This window comes from Rhipicephalus sanguineus, chromosome 11 (assembly GCF_013339695.2).
Source record: "Rhipicephalus sanguineus isolate Rsan-2018 chromosome 11, BIME_Rsan_1.4, whole genome shotgun sequence".
Classification (NCBI taxonomy): Eukaryota; Metazoa; Arthropoda; class Arachnida; order Ixodida; family Ixodidae; genus Rhipicephalus; species Rhipicephalus sanguineus.
This window is the reverse complement of record NC_051186.1, coordinates 104961473-104977177: the sequence shown is the minus strand read 5'-3', so window position 1 is coordinate 104977177 and position 15705 is coordinate 104961473. Positions and strand designations below refer to the sequence as shown.

Below are 15705 nucleotides of genomic sequence, written 5' to 3'. Positions count from 1 at the left end.
AATTTATTTTTTCACGTTGAAGGTAGAGTTACGATGAATACACAAAAAAGTGGGGGTGGGGGGGTGTTGTAGACTGCTACACAAAATAATCGTCCACAACGCTCTCAGCACACCACAGTATGGTCTCGTGTACGTCAGGCACGCAGCTACCCAGGCCGCCCCCCCCCCCAATTCTCCTCATACCTATGCGTAATCATTTACGAAGGGACGGCAGTAGGGCGCATATGACTAATGCCCTACTTGTTCGAAAAATTTTACGCAATTGACAAGCGTCTTTAAACAACGACGCATTGCATTATTTGGTGCTCCACTCTAGCTGCAGCTGCTTCGTGTTTTTCTTAGTCATTGTTAGCATAACTCGTGTAGTCTTTGACATTAAAGTGATTTGACAGTGTATGACGGTTGCTGAAACTTCACTCAACTTAACAGTCCGGCCCGTAGCCGTTGCTGATTCTTTAACAGTTACGCTTCTTGCGCATGGGCCTCACATGCAGGAAATCGTGCTGCGCATTCAAAATCACAAGATAATGCCGCGTGATGAACGCGTCCGGATTCTATGACCGGGCTCGTTGTCTCTCTTACATATTTTTTGCATCAATTCCTCCACGAAATGAAAAGGCACACAAATTCATCGCCTACGAGAGACAGCTTCTCGTTAACGTTTCTCTGGTCGAAAACTTGCTTCGTTCGCTGGCGCTTTGAAAGCTTCCTTGTGTGATGACAATAATACATAGGTGTCACATATGCGACTTATGAGCACTGATTGAGAGTGTCAGTGGTCTGTTAAGACGTCAGTAATCGGAAGCTTTGTCTTGCTAGACCTTTCATTTTTCTCGTTCCATTTTTCTGCTTAAGCGGTCCGGTGTGTCGAATACGAACATTTATATTGTCCTGCGTTTACACGGAGTGTCGCGGAAAACCCTTTCATGTATAGAATAAGGTTTTGTAAAAAAAGAGAGAGAACGGGTCATTGAAAATACTGTAATCTGTCCGTAAAATGTCAAATTCACGCTAGTAAATCGCTAAGTACCACATAATACTTAGTTTTTTTAGTAATTACTTTACGGCGGCCGGCCAGCATTATAAGTGGGGAATTGTAGCCTGTGAGATACGAACATCCACTTAGAAACAAATTTTAAAGTTTCATGACGCTTACTATGATATCCGCGCCACACTCCAATTTTTTGGAAATTTTCTTCTACGAGAGCGACACGGCGAAGAGTTGGAACACAGGAACGTTAACCAGACGGGAACCCTACACTGAGTGTAGCGTACCTTCAGTGGAGAGTGGTAGCGTGGGTAGTGATGCCTTACGTTATCCACAGTGGGTACCGTACGTACCAGATCTAGGGTAAGGTGTGTGTGTGTGTAAGAACAACTGGAAGCGTTGCTTGAAACGTACGCACCATCGCTTCTAGAAATTGTTGAATCCTCTCGACCGACATGGCAGCGATCAAGCCGACATTCATTCTTCTGCTCCTTGGGGTGTGGGCTGTCATACTCCTCGGTAGCTGCTACGCCGATTCAGATGAAGATAAATACGAACCATTTGAAGAGCAGAAGCCGGACGGCAGCCCCACGTACCTGAAGATGGCCCACTACGCGGTGTCCACGCAAGTAAAGGGCAAGAAGGTGTACGACACGGTTGCCAATCTCACATATGTTGGCACTCTGGTAAGTGTCGAGCTTTATTCGCTCCATATTCAGGCGAAACACATTCGCTACCTCATCAAACGTGAAAATTGACCATCTGCGTCGGCATTCCTCAGCGTCAACACGAGGGCTGCGAAAAATCATCATCACTTGATTTCATGATATGAAGTCATCATGACGTCACAAATCGTCAACATTTGCAACATCATCATTATGTCGTGAAGATGACGTCTATATTACGCAACTTCATTACATGGCTTCACCTTATGTGACGCCAAATCACAACGTCAATTGTTCACATTACACCACACCGTTGCTTGCTCAAAGGCGGGCCAAACGCGGCGGTACCGCCGATCTTAGAGGCAATGCAAAACCACTTCAGGTGCAGAAAGCTTTTGGACATCCCTGCCGCGGCGGCCGTATTTTCGGTGCAGGCGAAAATGTTTGAGGCCCGTGTACTTAGATCTAGCTGCACGTAAAGGTGCTCCAGGCGGTAGAAATTTCCGGAGCAGTCCACTACGGCATGCCTCATAATCATATCGTGTTTTAAAGACGATAGTCTTTCTTGGGATACCTAAACGGAGAAATTTTGGTCTGTCTGTCTTTCTGTTGCCGACACTCGATTCAGCCACTCGGCCAAAGTTGAACCACTTGCCCAGGGGCCAGCCATCTTGAACTGGTAGGGCTGTTCCTACTTGTGAACGTTGTCGATCAAAAATAAATATCACGCATATCTGAGGCGCAACAGCACTAGGTAAGTATTAGGTGGTGTGTTCCTTTAATAGAAAATGCATACATACGTAATTCCAAAGACCCTACTTTCTTAAGCTGCGCTGAAAATGCGACTGCGCTGAAACTTGCCTTCCTCTGTGCCCTCTGCACGAGCTCATTGTTGTGTTTCGGTTTCGGTTCTGTATTGCACTGTACAAATGCTGTGGGGCGCCGCTCTGGCATTCCTGTTTTACGCAGGCGACGTGTAAATAAAAGAGTGTGTGGAGAGTACTCGTTGAGCGCGGACGTTTCTTCTGCTTCAGCGCATCGCGCCAAACCGCGTGTTCGGGCTGGTTGGCGTCCCCACCGGTCGCGCTGGTCACCGCCGGTCTTCGCCTGCTGCTGCACCGGGACTACCAGCCCGCAACACAGCACTCATGTTTCCCGACGTATTGCCAGATGGCGTCCATATCTTACGCAGCGCCTCTTCTATCGTCTTTAGACGACATTTGCAGCGAAGCACGCAGATACACGGCCAATATTTCGGACGTGAAACCACAACAACTATTATTATGGCTTTCGCAGAGGAACGGGAGGTAGTGAATAACAATATCGGTGGTTTCAGGTGTGAAAAGTGCGATATGAATATGAGGCACGCCGTAATGAGTGTTCCGAAAATTTCGAGCATCTGGTGTTATTTACCATGCACTGGAATCGCACAGTACACCGACCTCTAGCAATTCGCCTACATCGAAATGTGACTGCCGCGGCCTGGATAGAACCCGCTAGCGGGCCAAGATGAATACATCATCTGAGAAGAAAAAAAAGAAAAGATAGCTTTCGCTTTCGAGTTCTGCTAGCGATTGCATGAGGGCCGCTTGTAAGTGTTTCGTTTGTTGTCATTTATGAATGAGAAACACTCTTTATACAAGGTTAGCTAAGAATGTGGTGAGCAAAGATAGTGATATCTTAGATGTACCATGCACTTTATTGCATATCCAGGGCTGCACCCCAATAGGAAGGACAATCAGAAAAGGAAAAAAAAAGGAACGGTAATGATTTTCCTTCTCTGAATTCTTTTTTTCTATTTCGCTTAAGCGCTCGAAATTCATCAAAGTTCAGTATTCCAGCAAGTGGATAAAACTTCTTTAGGTATCGAGCACACATAACAGGTTTCGAATAAAAGAGGAATTAGTCGAAATTACACTGCGCGGATAGGAGGCCTGCTGTAGTGAAATCAGTCTATAAAGGCAAGGGAGAAAAGGACAAGATTCGCTCGTATAGACCACTAACCATTACATCAGTACTAACAGGTTGGCGATGCAAGCAGTAAAAATGAAAATAGGAACGTGGGCAGCACATAACGATATTTTCGGAGAACTCCAGAATGGATTTCGAGTCGACAGTTGGTTAGACGATAACCAGTTTGTTCTCACTCAGTGTATAGATATATCTAAAAGAGAAAATAGGCCCTTGTACGTGGCTTTTCCAGACATCACTGGGGCGTACGACAACGTTAATCCGGAAATTTTGTGGGATATATTGAAAGAAATGGGCACAGTCGACGACTGTATACTGCTTTTGAGGGAGATATACCGAGAAAACACAGTTCGCATAGAATGGGAAGAAAACGTTGATATTAGCAAAGGGCTGAGACAGGGATGTCCTTTGTTCCCGCTGTTATTCATGCTGTACATGGTGAATTTGGAAAAAGCGCTAGAAGGTAGAAACATTGGTTATAATCTGCCACACAAACAGGGCGGCGTTATGATTGAGCAGGAGCTTCCAGGAGTATTTTATGCTGACGATATTGTCTTATTTGCTGACAGTCGAGATGATATACAGCAGCTGGCGGATATATGCGGAAGGGAAGGTGAAGCTCTAGCACTAGGATTTAGTGTAACAAAATGTGGATTGATAGTATTAAATGATCCTTGTGGTCAGGTGGTGTCAATACAGGGCCAAGAAATACCAAGGGTGAGCGAATACAAGTACCTCAGAGTATGGATAAATGAGGGTGACTGGTACATGGAGGTAGAGGAAAAGGCCTCGGCAGCAAAAGGAAAGAGGAATGCTGCAATAATGAAGCACAGAGCATTGTGGGGATACAATAGGTACGAGGTGCTCCGAGGTCCGTGGAAAGGTGTAATGGTTCCGGGGCTTACTTTTGGGAACTCAATTGTGTGCATGAGGGCCGAGGTGCAATCGGGAATGGATATAAATCAAAGGACTGTGGGACACATCGCGTTGGGTGCTCACGTGAAGACAAATGAGGCTGTAAAGGGCGATATCGGACGGGCAGGTTTTGATGCGAGGGAGGCTCAGAGCAAAATAATGTTCGAAGAAAGTAGAGTAGATGGGAGTAGATCGGCGGAGAAGGTGTTCCGTTATTTGTATAAGAAAAGCGTGGACACACAGTGGAGAAAAAGAACTGGGAGGCTCACTAAAATATACGGCTGGTAGTGTAAGCAATATGTCAACAAAGAGCGTTAAGCGAAAAGTCAGAGAGGCGGTGAGGATTTACTGGACGGCATCTATGGAGAAAAAACCGGCTTTGAGTAATTACCGAAAGGGTAAAAATGACATAAGGACGGAGTCATTTTACGATAATTCAATGGGAAGCGCTTTACTGTTTGAAGCATTGTAGGGTTGCCTTAGAACGCGTAGTTATAAAGCGAGATTCACTAAAGAAGAAGAACAATGCACATGCTGCGGGGAAGATAATAAAACGGTAGAGCATGTTCTGATTGAATGCGGAGATATCCACCCAGGTGGACGTTTAGGCACGAGCCTACATGAAGCCTTGCGTTTTAGGGACAACAATGGAAAGCTGAACACACCCGCGATTGAAATAAGTAAGAGACGGTTCGAGTCTTGGTGGCAGAAAATTGGAGAGAAAGGACAAAAATAAATATTGGCAAAAAGTAAGGACCGTCTGCCGTAAAGGGCAGAGAACTGGGCTGAGAATTTACGTTTTTTCCCTGTAGTGAGGTATATTTTATCGAAGTAGAGAAATTACGCCATTAAAAAATGAAAAAGATTCTTTTTCGAGCCTGGTGGCATACTTGTCACCACCCCTTTATAAAGGGGGCGCTCATAGCAACCATCCATTCATCCATCCATACTAAACACTCGCACGATCAAATATTACGCATTCTCCTCGGACGACTCCTTATCTGTATTATCAGTCGATTGTGTTCATTCCCCCCATAGAGTTTCTTACAATAATACCTAGAGGGGAATCTGGCGCTAGTGTCTACGCGGGCTCCTTGAGCGGCGCTTCAACCACCATGGGAATGATGGGAAGTACAGGCTTCGGATTTGCTTCGAATGGATTAGGTTCTTGAAATTCGCGACGCTTGTTTGCCGAGTGTAAAACAAAGCGATATGAAGTTATTTCCAATTAAAACTTGCTTCATTTTTTTCCACGTAAAACTTATTACAATGAGTTTGCGTGACCGTGAGATCGAAGTGAAACCTAGACAAATTCAACCACCAGGGCATGCATTGCTCTGCAATCGTGTACCAGATTTGGCATCACCAAATAATTAATCATTTTTTTTTACAACACTTGAAAACAAACACTTGTTTTTCCCTCGAAAATACGCATTATCTATTTATAGAAGTAACAGTACTGTATTGAGTGAGAAACACTTGACGTATCGTCTGCTGCGATGCCAGGTGTGCCTGTCCAAGTGGTCTGCCTCCAACGCATCTCTCGTTTTGTTGTGAAGTCAAGTCAGAGGAGCATGACGGTGCGTCTACTTGGCTTCGCCGTCGTTTGGCAGCCAATTTGAAAGAGTTTTGACAAGTAGCGTTTATCACAAAAGGTGAACTCTATGCAATTTCCTGCACTGGCATGGGACGCTACATCTATGCGCAGCGGTCAGTGCGCAACGCTCTGCTAAAACTGTCAGATACAACCTGTAAAGCTTGTGGGTACTGGGCTTGCTGCGTCCCGTCCGCAGTCAAAGAAAGGAAGACGGAGGCTTCAACTCGCAACAAACAACAACAACAATTTATTTAACTCGGCGCTGCATACGGCGGGGTCGGTCCAGGCACACGAGACGACGAGGCGACGACCATGATCGGCGGCAGCAGCAATCGGTCAACGCGGGTGGCAGCATCCGTCCTTCCTGGCGTCCCAGGCACGTCTCCCCTGGGCGGCGCGCAGGCTGCCCCTTTTAAACCGCGCAGCTGGGCCACGCGCACCGCCTCTGCGCAGCACGTGGCGCTATCTCGCGATAGCCGATGGGCGTGGCTCCCACAAGCTGCAACGCGGCAGCAAACTAAGAAACCTAGCGGTCTTCAGCGCCTTTTAACAACAAAAGCACTCCTTTAGTGCTTTGCAACGCACCCCAATGCCCACGCCTCGCAAAGAACGAAACTGAAACTGTAGAAAAAGATCCGTAGACAGTTCGCTAGCTAACGAAATCCAATCGGAAGCCTGTACTTCCCATCATTCCCATGGTGGTTGAACGATCGCAGCTCCAGTTTCCTCTCTAGGTCATTGTAAGAAACTCTATGATTCCCCCCTTCCACAGAAAGCATTCTGCACACAACGTGGTTTGGCACCGCCTAGGGGACCGGAGGCATCGGAAGCGTTATGCACCTCACATGTATCGCAGTGCCTCCAGGATCAGCCTGCCTTTGACGAAGCGACGACGTCATGCGGTGACGTCATTCCTTTAAGCACGTCATGTGACGTCGTAGTGACGTCTCAATGACGTCACATGTTTTGGCAACCTGTAACGCCAGATCGTGTCACAGCCATCATGGCGTGATGATGAGTTTTTGCATCACTCGTCCCATCATGGTGGCTTTTTGCCTAACTCGTGTTGATGCGGACGCCGCGGACAGTCACATTTCGCGTTTAATAAAAACATGAACGGCGTTTGAGCTTCGCTTTCAAGAGAAGAACGCGATAGCGTAATCGGGCCCCGTGCGCGTCGCCTCCTCAATTGCTAGCCTAGCTTCGGTTCTCGGTGCATTCCTCAACCGTGCCGTAAGGAAAGAAACTACTGTGCGCCTAACATTGGCCTTTTCAAACTATCCTAGAATGCCTACTGCAAGCTCAGTGGGAAGTGCCCACTACGCCATAACTCTTCCTTTTTCGAATCAGCTAAGCGCCCATTACGCGTCCGTAAGACAACACGTGAACCCTACAAAGCTGCTCACTTTGTTGACGCTTTTGCTGATGATGGTGATTTAATATGTCTGAGCGCTTTGTAATGAATATGCCTTTAAAACACCCACTAATTGCTCAATTTACCTGTTTTGACGCCAGGCGCCATTCTATGCTTGTACCACGCAATATTACGTGCGTTAAGGAGACTCCTCTCAAAACATAACAATCAGATAGTTTTTTTTCTTTTTCCTACGTACTTTCTAGGAAATGCCTAGCTGTGTGGTAGAATACCTGATTGTCACATAGAAGGTCTGTGCTCGATTCTCACTAGTACGGAAGAAATTTATTATTATTTTATTTGCATCTTTCTGTATTTTGTGGTTCCTAACAACACTGCTTTTCGCTCACAGCCAAAGACGCGGACTCCGAAGTCGACACAGGAATTGCTCCTTTCTTGTGTTTATGTGTTCTCTTCTGCTATTTTTGGGTGATCGGGCGGACCAATTAGCCCTTCGGCGACGCTGGCGTTCACGAGCAAGCAATCAGTGGCGTTCCAAGCAGTTCCATTCCAAGCAATGACTATACTGCTGTGTTTCTGTTTTTCACATTATATTCTTTGGTGATATCCCTATTCAATGTACCTGTAGCATGCGCGAACCGAACAACGGAAGACGCATAAATGTGCATTTACGTCTGCTAGCACTGAGTCGCCGTTTACCTGAACGTATACATGAGTTTTCGAAATCATAGGTTCTTTTACGACCCCCCCCCCCTTCTTTCCTTTTTTTTCTTTTTGACAAGCATAAATGCTGAAATCTCATTTTCTCGTATGCTCTGTACTTATTGTTACGTTGTTCGTCTTTTGTTATAAAATTCACTCCATTGCATGTGCTTTCAATACTCTTAAACCCCCTCGCCACCTCATGTACTGCCCTGTTAAGGATACTTGTGGGTCAATATATGGCGACTGTGATTATGAACTCGTTTGAGGCTTCTGTAAAAATAATTTACTGCAGTCGACACCGGTTTAATGTTTCCTTCTACTACATCCCAAGTCGTGCTCGTTTTAGACATTGCCACCATTGGCTTTGCCAGGATGGGGGGGGGGGGGCGCTGTTCAGATGAAATTTTCCAATTTGCTTGTCTATATATACACACGTCATACAAGGCATACACGAACATACATAAAATATGGTTGAACTCTGCTCCCCCCCGCCCAAAAAAAATTTGTTGCTACGCCCCTGCTACCAGGTTAATGCTGCGTTGTGTCCTCGCGTTTTGAGCATACTGTGATGGATTGCCAATAAGCCTAAGCCACTACCTTTGTATGAAAAGCACGCAGGAAATCTTACTTTCGGCAGGACCCGCCACTATGGCTATGTGGCTCCGGGTCCTTCTACATCGAAGCAAAGACGTTGGCTCGAACCCCGGCGGCGTCCATTGTGTATTGCCTGATTAGAGCGGAAAGCAAGAATGATCCAGTGTTGTAATTTAGTTACCCGTCAAAGAACCCGCATTTGCCGAAATTAGCCAGTAGCCTTCCAGTACGGCGGGCTTCGTCATCGCCAGTGCATAAGCGAGGTGTTAAACCCTATGAATAAATGTAATAACTCTTCTTTCCTAACACATATTCAGGTTGGTGAAGGCAATACCAAGTACAATGTCGAGTTCGACACGGCACCGTCAAACTGCACGATCGGTAAAGATGCTTATTCGGCGGAGAAGTGCCTTCCTACAGGACCGGTAAGCTGGACTATGCCTGCCGCTGTAGAGATACACTCTAAAAAAAAGAGTCATTGACTCTTCTTTGGCAGTGTTGACTTGCCACGTATGCGGCTCTCTTTAAGGAGCAAGATCATTCGGATCATTATTTCGAGATCATTCCACTCTCATAGGAGAGTCGTGGAGCCAAAACGATAGAGTTTACGGTTCCTTTAAGAGTCGTATGGTGGTAAATCAGCTCTACAGAGAAGACTAACACATACTCGTTTTAACAGTGGTGTTGTTCTTGAGATGGGCCTGCTGACCGATGAGGGCCCGCGGGGCATGTCATGTTCCGGTTCCCAGATACACCCAAAGATGTCGTAAAGGCCTCCGTCGCGGACGAAGTGGTAACTGCACAGCGAAATTAGGGAAGGACGGCACACGAATGAATAGGACCTTACGTTCTCCCGCAAGAACAGGGTCTCAGATACTCCCGTAGGTGGCGTAAATGCGTCGGGCGCGGGCGAAATGGTAGCCGCAAAGTTATGCGGTAGAATGGCAGCTCGAGCGTGAATAGGACCTTAAGCTGTCCCACAAGAACCTGTACCCAGATACGCATAGATGGTGAACCATAGATGGGAAAGCGAAACGGAAAAGGCGGATAGAGCGTGAATCGGGCCTAAAGTCGTGCTTCAAAACCGGTTCTCAGACACACGCATGGGTCGCGTAACTGCCGTGGTCGCGGACAAACGGTAGCCGCAAAGTGAAACGTAGAATGACACCTCGAGCTTTAATAGGGCTTAAAGTTCATAGAAAATGAGAAACAGGACAATGGGACGAAATGACAAACGGACAAAAACACAGGACAAAAGGACAGTGTCGAACCTGATATGCAGTGGTTCGCGCTGTCTCTCGTTTTCTATTACCGTGTATGAACGGGCCCAAAGAAGAACTCGAGCGCCTAAAATTCTCCCGCAAAAACCGGTTCCCAGACGCACCCATAGATGTCGTAATGGCTTCCGTTACCGACGAAGTCGTAGCCGAACATTAGAGTTTTTTAGCAAGTTACGGAAATACGGTACGCAAATACGGTACGGTATGACGGTACCGCTCCTCCTTTCCCGGTTGTGGTGCTTTTGCCTTCACCGGCAAAAGCACCACGACCGGGAAAGCAGGAGCACCCCCAGAGAAAGCGCTGATGGCGCTTTCTCTGGGGGTGCACGCATCGAGGCACACAATAAGCGTCGTCACCGAATCGCTCCCTATCGGCGCTCGTTAGTGTCATGACGCAATACTTCACTTCACCACTCGCAGACGGCGGCACCGCCTCGCAAACCGAAAGAAGCGCGTGCGAGGGATTGTGTGTGTGATATAAGGCGCATTTTGTGAAGCCGCGTACATGTGCTTTGGTGGCGCATTGGGTAAAACGCACAGCACCTATCGTTGCGGACCAAGAGGTCGTGGGCTCGATTCCCGGCAATGGAACCTTTACAGCGAAGCTGTACACCTCTACCACAGAACGGCTTCTTCTCTGTGAACAAAAAACAAAATGCCACACATAAGCCACCAGCAGACGCTCGCGCTCGCGTACGCCTCTGCTAGCAGATGCGCGCGTACCTAGCGCCACAACTAAATTTCGGCCTCAGGATGATCCAGAGGCCCTTCGACAATTGCAGGCAAATGGCAGCGCGATGATCTGAGAAACTAAAGGAAGAAAGTACTGTAGGGTGAAAACTGGGCTAGTTGTGTCACTTGGTGTGTATTCCACCGTACTATTAGCCCACATCAAAATCTAGCTCATACACGGCCGGTTTCTTAGGCTGCAGTGTCAACTCGTTTGAGTCGATAGATGTGTGGCATTTCGCAGGCCATCGATTGTAAGGCCTGCGAAATGCCACGGCCTTCGAAGTGTGCCCTGTGACACGATTATCGCTCTCTAAAGACAGGTGGCTTCGCGACGGCTAAGTCCCGAAGCCACCTATCTTACATAGCTTACATGACTTCTATACTCACCCGATTAGTCCTATATTGGAACATTCGATTACTAAACAGTTTTTGTCGTTTCCCCCTGTTTAGGCAAAGAAGTACTGTTCCGCGACCATCCGCGTTGCTCTTCCGGCGAATACTACCAAAGTTGAAGACTACTACTGCCACGCCATATGAAGCGCGCTCTTTTTCTGCCGACTACATTAAACAAACCAAAAACGAGTAACATGTCCACCAGCATTGGAGCCAGTGATTGAACTGAACCAAGATTGATTCCTTATTTTCTTTCGCATGAACGCAAGAAGAATAAAACCGGACAACTCACTGTGACTTGATTTCTTCTTTGTTTGGTTTAAATTAGGGTGGGCAATCACGTGACTACCCTATATTACGAACAGTGAGGAATTAAAAAAAGGGGTAGAGCTCATTTCGCACGCCTTTTCAGATCACGAATGCTAGTTTACCACTATCCCTCAAGGGACGCGCATATACCAGCTTCGTGTTGCAGGTACTTACCTACGGGGAAGAAACTTGGAGGTCTATGAAAAAAGCTCAACTTTAAAGGGGTACTAACACACAGACTATGACATCGCGTTTTTTTTTTTGCTGCAATGTGTTGCTGGGGGCCTGTTAGCCATAACACGGCACATTGTTTGCTGCAGTGCGCGACAGATATTTAAGTACAGGGTCCTCATTACGGACCAGTCAGTTTCGGTTTCAAAAACAACAAGCCTCCAGGTGTAACTATCACCACATAGCGAGTGCAGCGCTCGATCACGTCAGCACACAGAACTGTGACATACTTGCTCACGGTTCGCGAGCAGCCGCCGAGAAGTAGGCTTCTGGTGCAAACGCGGCAAAATAAAACATGGCGGCTATGACGTCATCATAACTTGTCGCAGCTTGGTCACGTGAGGACTTCTTCAATGTAGCTCGTGAGATACTTGCCAGACTGCTGGGCTCGTTCACGTAAACGGTCTTCGGCATGCAGCTTGCGAACGGCAGGGCGGCCAAACACGTTGGTGATGGCGGTCTTGAAATCGGACCACGTAGCGAAATCGGATGCGTGGTTGTTGTACCAGAGGCTTGCCACACCCACGAGCTAGAAAACCAGATTGCCCAGTTTGCCTGCTTCGTCCCATTTAATGGGGACGCTCACACGCTCGTAAATCGCGAGCCAGTCATCGACGTCGGTGCCATACGCGCCGGTGAAGACAGGAGGGTCGCGGATGCGGGGTCACCTGGACATGCCGTGGGTGCAAGAGGAGGCGTTTGCTGGGCGGCGTCTTTTGTCATGGTAGCAGGCACGGTACGGGATCGAAGCTCCAAGGGAATCGAATGTGGACCGTAGTTGTTTAAAGGACAGAACACTCTCCACAAAATTGTCAAGACGTTGATTAGGGGGCACTCAGCCACGATGCACGACAGCGACAGTCAAGGCACGGCCGACTCTCAGCACGAGGGGCGTGCTCTCAGAGAAGAGGACGACCCATTACTGAGTACGAACGCTTCGCTACTATATATATATATATATATATATATATATATATATATATATATATATATATATATATATATATATATATATATATATATATATATATATATATATATACAAGCACATTCACCAAGCCCGCACATTCGCTCGAAGCACGTTCGCGAAAAAAAAAATAACACAATTCACAGTTTCAAGAATGTCGTCACGGAATGGTTGCTTGCAAATCACTGAAGGCTGAAATGTAATAGTGCAAGGAATCTTGGCACTTAGACTAACATGGCATAATGCGCAGCATCCAAACAGTGCCTACATATATCCCCGGTACTTTTCACTGGGCAATGTACTGGGGTGTGGTGTAGTGGTTAGCGTACGCGGCTGCTCATTGAACGGTCACGAGTTTGATTCAGTTTTTACGCCTTTACATTTCGTCCCTCAATACTATTGAGGACTAACAGGTCGTGCCCTGGCAGTTGCTCCCTAAAGGACGAATCGTTCATCCTTTAGGGAGTAATGGTTGTGGCAATGCAGCTACCCCCGAAAAGGATGAGCCTCACACCCCTTTTCGTCCTTTGCGGCTTAGAGTTTGGAAATAGATAAACGCATTACTCTGGCCGCCGCGTTCGCAGAATGTTTAAATCATCATATACGACAACATTGAGACTTGCTTGCGGCAATTGGCTCATATATAATATTGAGCCATGAGGCTGCGCATGCCACTGATGCCATCGCACTCTTTCCGTTTTAATTCACTGGAAGAAAAAGAGTTGTGTATGTAGAACGCAACGAGCACATTCGGACCCTAACATAACTCTTATCTCCGCGACCACAGTCGCAGAGCCTCCTTAACTTTTACCTACCACCAGTTACATTTCCCATTTGAGCTATATTTTCATTCTTCAGGCAGTACGAGTACAGCGCACCTGTTTTGACGCATTACATCGCACGGCCACTTATATTGTATTCCGCTAGCTCAACAGGTTCCAAGTTTTCTGACGAGCTTTTTTTTTCTTTTACTGGAAAACTTCGGCAGTGAAGTACACGGAGCTTTTCGATGGCTTGGCTCTCAAACGCATTTCAGGAGAACTGGAGTCTCGCCTTCTTGTGTTTACTGCTTGACATCTTGACCAAATAACAAAAGGCGAGAACTGTGAAAGGAACGACAACACCGGTGGTGCCACTGGTGTTGTCGTTCCTTCTACTGCCCTCGTCTTTTTTAGCAAGATGTCAAGCATTGTCAGATGCGTGCCTGAGTCATTGTGCCCAGCTTATATAAAGAAACTTCGAGGCAGTCACGAGGCTTCCATTCACGGTCGCGTTCTACTGCTCCACATTCGTCGAGGGGCGATCGCTGTATCTCTACGCTTAAGTTCCTGTTTTTGTAGGATGAGTAGGTCAGTGCTTTGTGCTCATTATCATAGTTTGCGTAGCGTCAGCGACAGGTTAGCCTGACGACAATGCGCAAAGATTGAATTGTGATGAGTGGAACAGCGTCCATATATGCGGCTGTGTCCTTGTCTTGTGTCAGCGGAGGGAGGTGTTTATGTAAGCGTCAGCTTCCGGAAAGTGTATATTTTCAGAGAAGCTGCCTACGGTTAGCAATTGGAAAATACAGCTGCCCGTGAGTGCGCCGAAACTATAATGAAGAAGCTATAGTAGCCTGTGATACCTAGAAGGGTTTCCGCGCTTGAAGTAGATTCTTATCAGGTTTTGTCAGATAGTACGTTACATGTGCAGGTAGCTATCCGCGGTAAGCTTTTGCAGCTGGCTCGCCAGGTTCTTAAGGTGGGGCGAAGAGGGACGCTACCCACGTCGTGTCTTCCCTCTTGCCAGGCCGTTAGTTCTCACAGGTAGAGCGGGAACACGGTCGACAGACGGGCGAGCGTCGGACAGCTATTTTTAGGGCCACTTTGTCGTGCTCGTCTCGAGGGCAGGTCCCAAATTGAAAGAACATTAGGAGCATTGCGTCTGCAAGTGTCGACAATGGAGAATCAGACGCTCTTAGATATTTCTTTTATATATACTTTGTCAATAGGTATATATTAGGTATACAATTGTAAATCGTGCACATGGTTGATCAAAATTGTTAATTAATAAAAGATTGTGTGTATATGTAAATATAACAACGTGTGTCACGTATTCATATGATGGTAGAGGACTTGGAAGATTCACGGGTTTTACCGATCTGCTCCGAGCCAGCTCCTCAATCATCATTCACTTCGTGGATATGGCGTGATTTGTTTTCACTATAAGCTTCGGTTGAAATACAGCCTGCTACTCCACAGCCGAGCACATGAAGAATTCCTTTAACGTGGTAAATTTGACGAGTCATTCTTGATCTCACGAAGAAAAATTAGAGCTTGTTTAATTTTCTTCATACTATATAAAGTGCATGCCTGTAAAAAAATAGTAACACTATTTATTGCACGAATACCAAGCTTAATGTCATAGCAACTATTACACGGTACTTGGTTTGTTAATTAAGCTAAAATTACATGGAGATGTTCATCAGCAAAATTAACAAAGACTCCGGTCGACATCGCTCTAACCCACGTCCGCTTCCGATTCCAATCCGAAACAAGCATCAGAAAGCCCAACCAATCAAAATATGTCGGACAATGAAAATGCAAAAGAATTTAAAGAGGTGATGTTAAATCGTCATTTCTGGAATCGACTGCGAGATTCTTGCTGAACGGCTACCTGTGTTGTGTGTGTGTGTTATTATTAAAATTATAATAACAATATTAATAATGGTAAAAGTAAACGCGTCAGGGAAATCTGTTTACAGTCAGCGCTTACGTACCCGGAATAGACCGGGAGACACGTCAGCGGTATATGGAATGATTGTATACGTGTTCACTGCAGCTAGCTGCTCGATATGTAAAGTTGGTTACGGAACTAAAGTTTGACAATAAGGTGTTTCAATATCATGAACAGTATTATGGAGATTAGTCCCACTCAAATGGGATAAAAGAGAACAGTAGAGCATTGCAGTTTCCCAGGACAATGTTGTTCAACAAATATATCT

General features: G+C 46.5%; 1 protein-coding gene across 1 annotated transcript; it reads left to right on the top strand.

Moving 5' to 3' along the window:
- The first annotated feature begins 1443 nt into the window (after window positions 1-1443).
- On the top strand, window positions 1444-11359 carry LOC119375306 (salivary cystatin-L2-like). Its single transcript, XM_037645486.1, has 3 exons — window positions 1444-1674; window positions 9128-9235; window positions 11273-11359. Exons 1-3 carry the CDS (start codon window positions 1444-1446, stop codon window positions 11357-11359), a joined length of 426 nt encoding a protein of 141 aa, XP_037501414.1.
- The last annotated feature ends 4346 nt before the right edge of the window (window positions 11360-15705 follow it).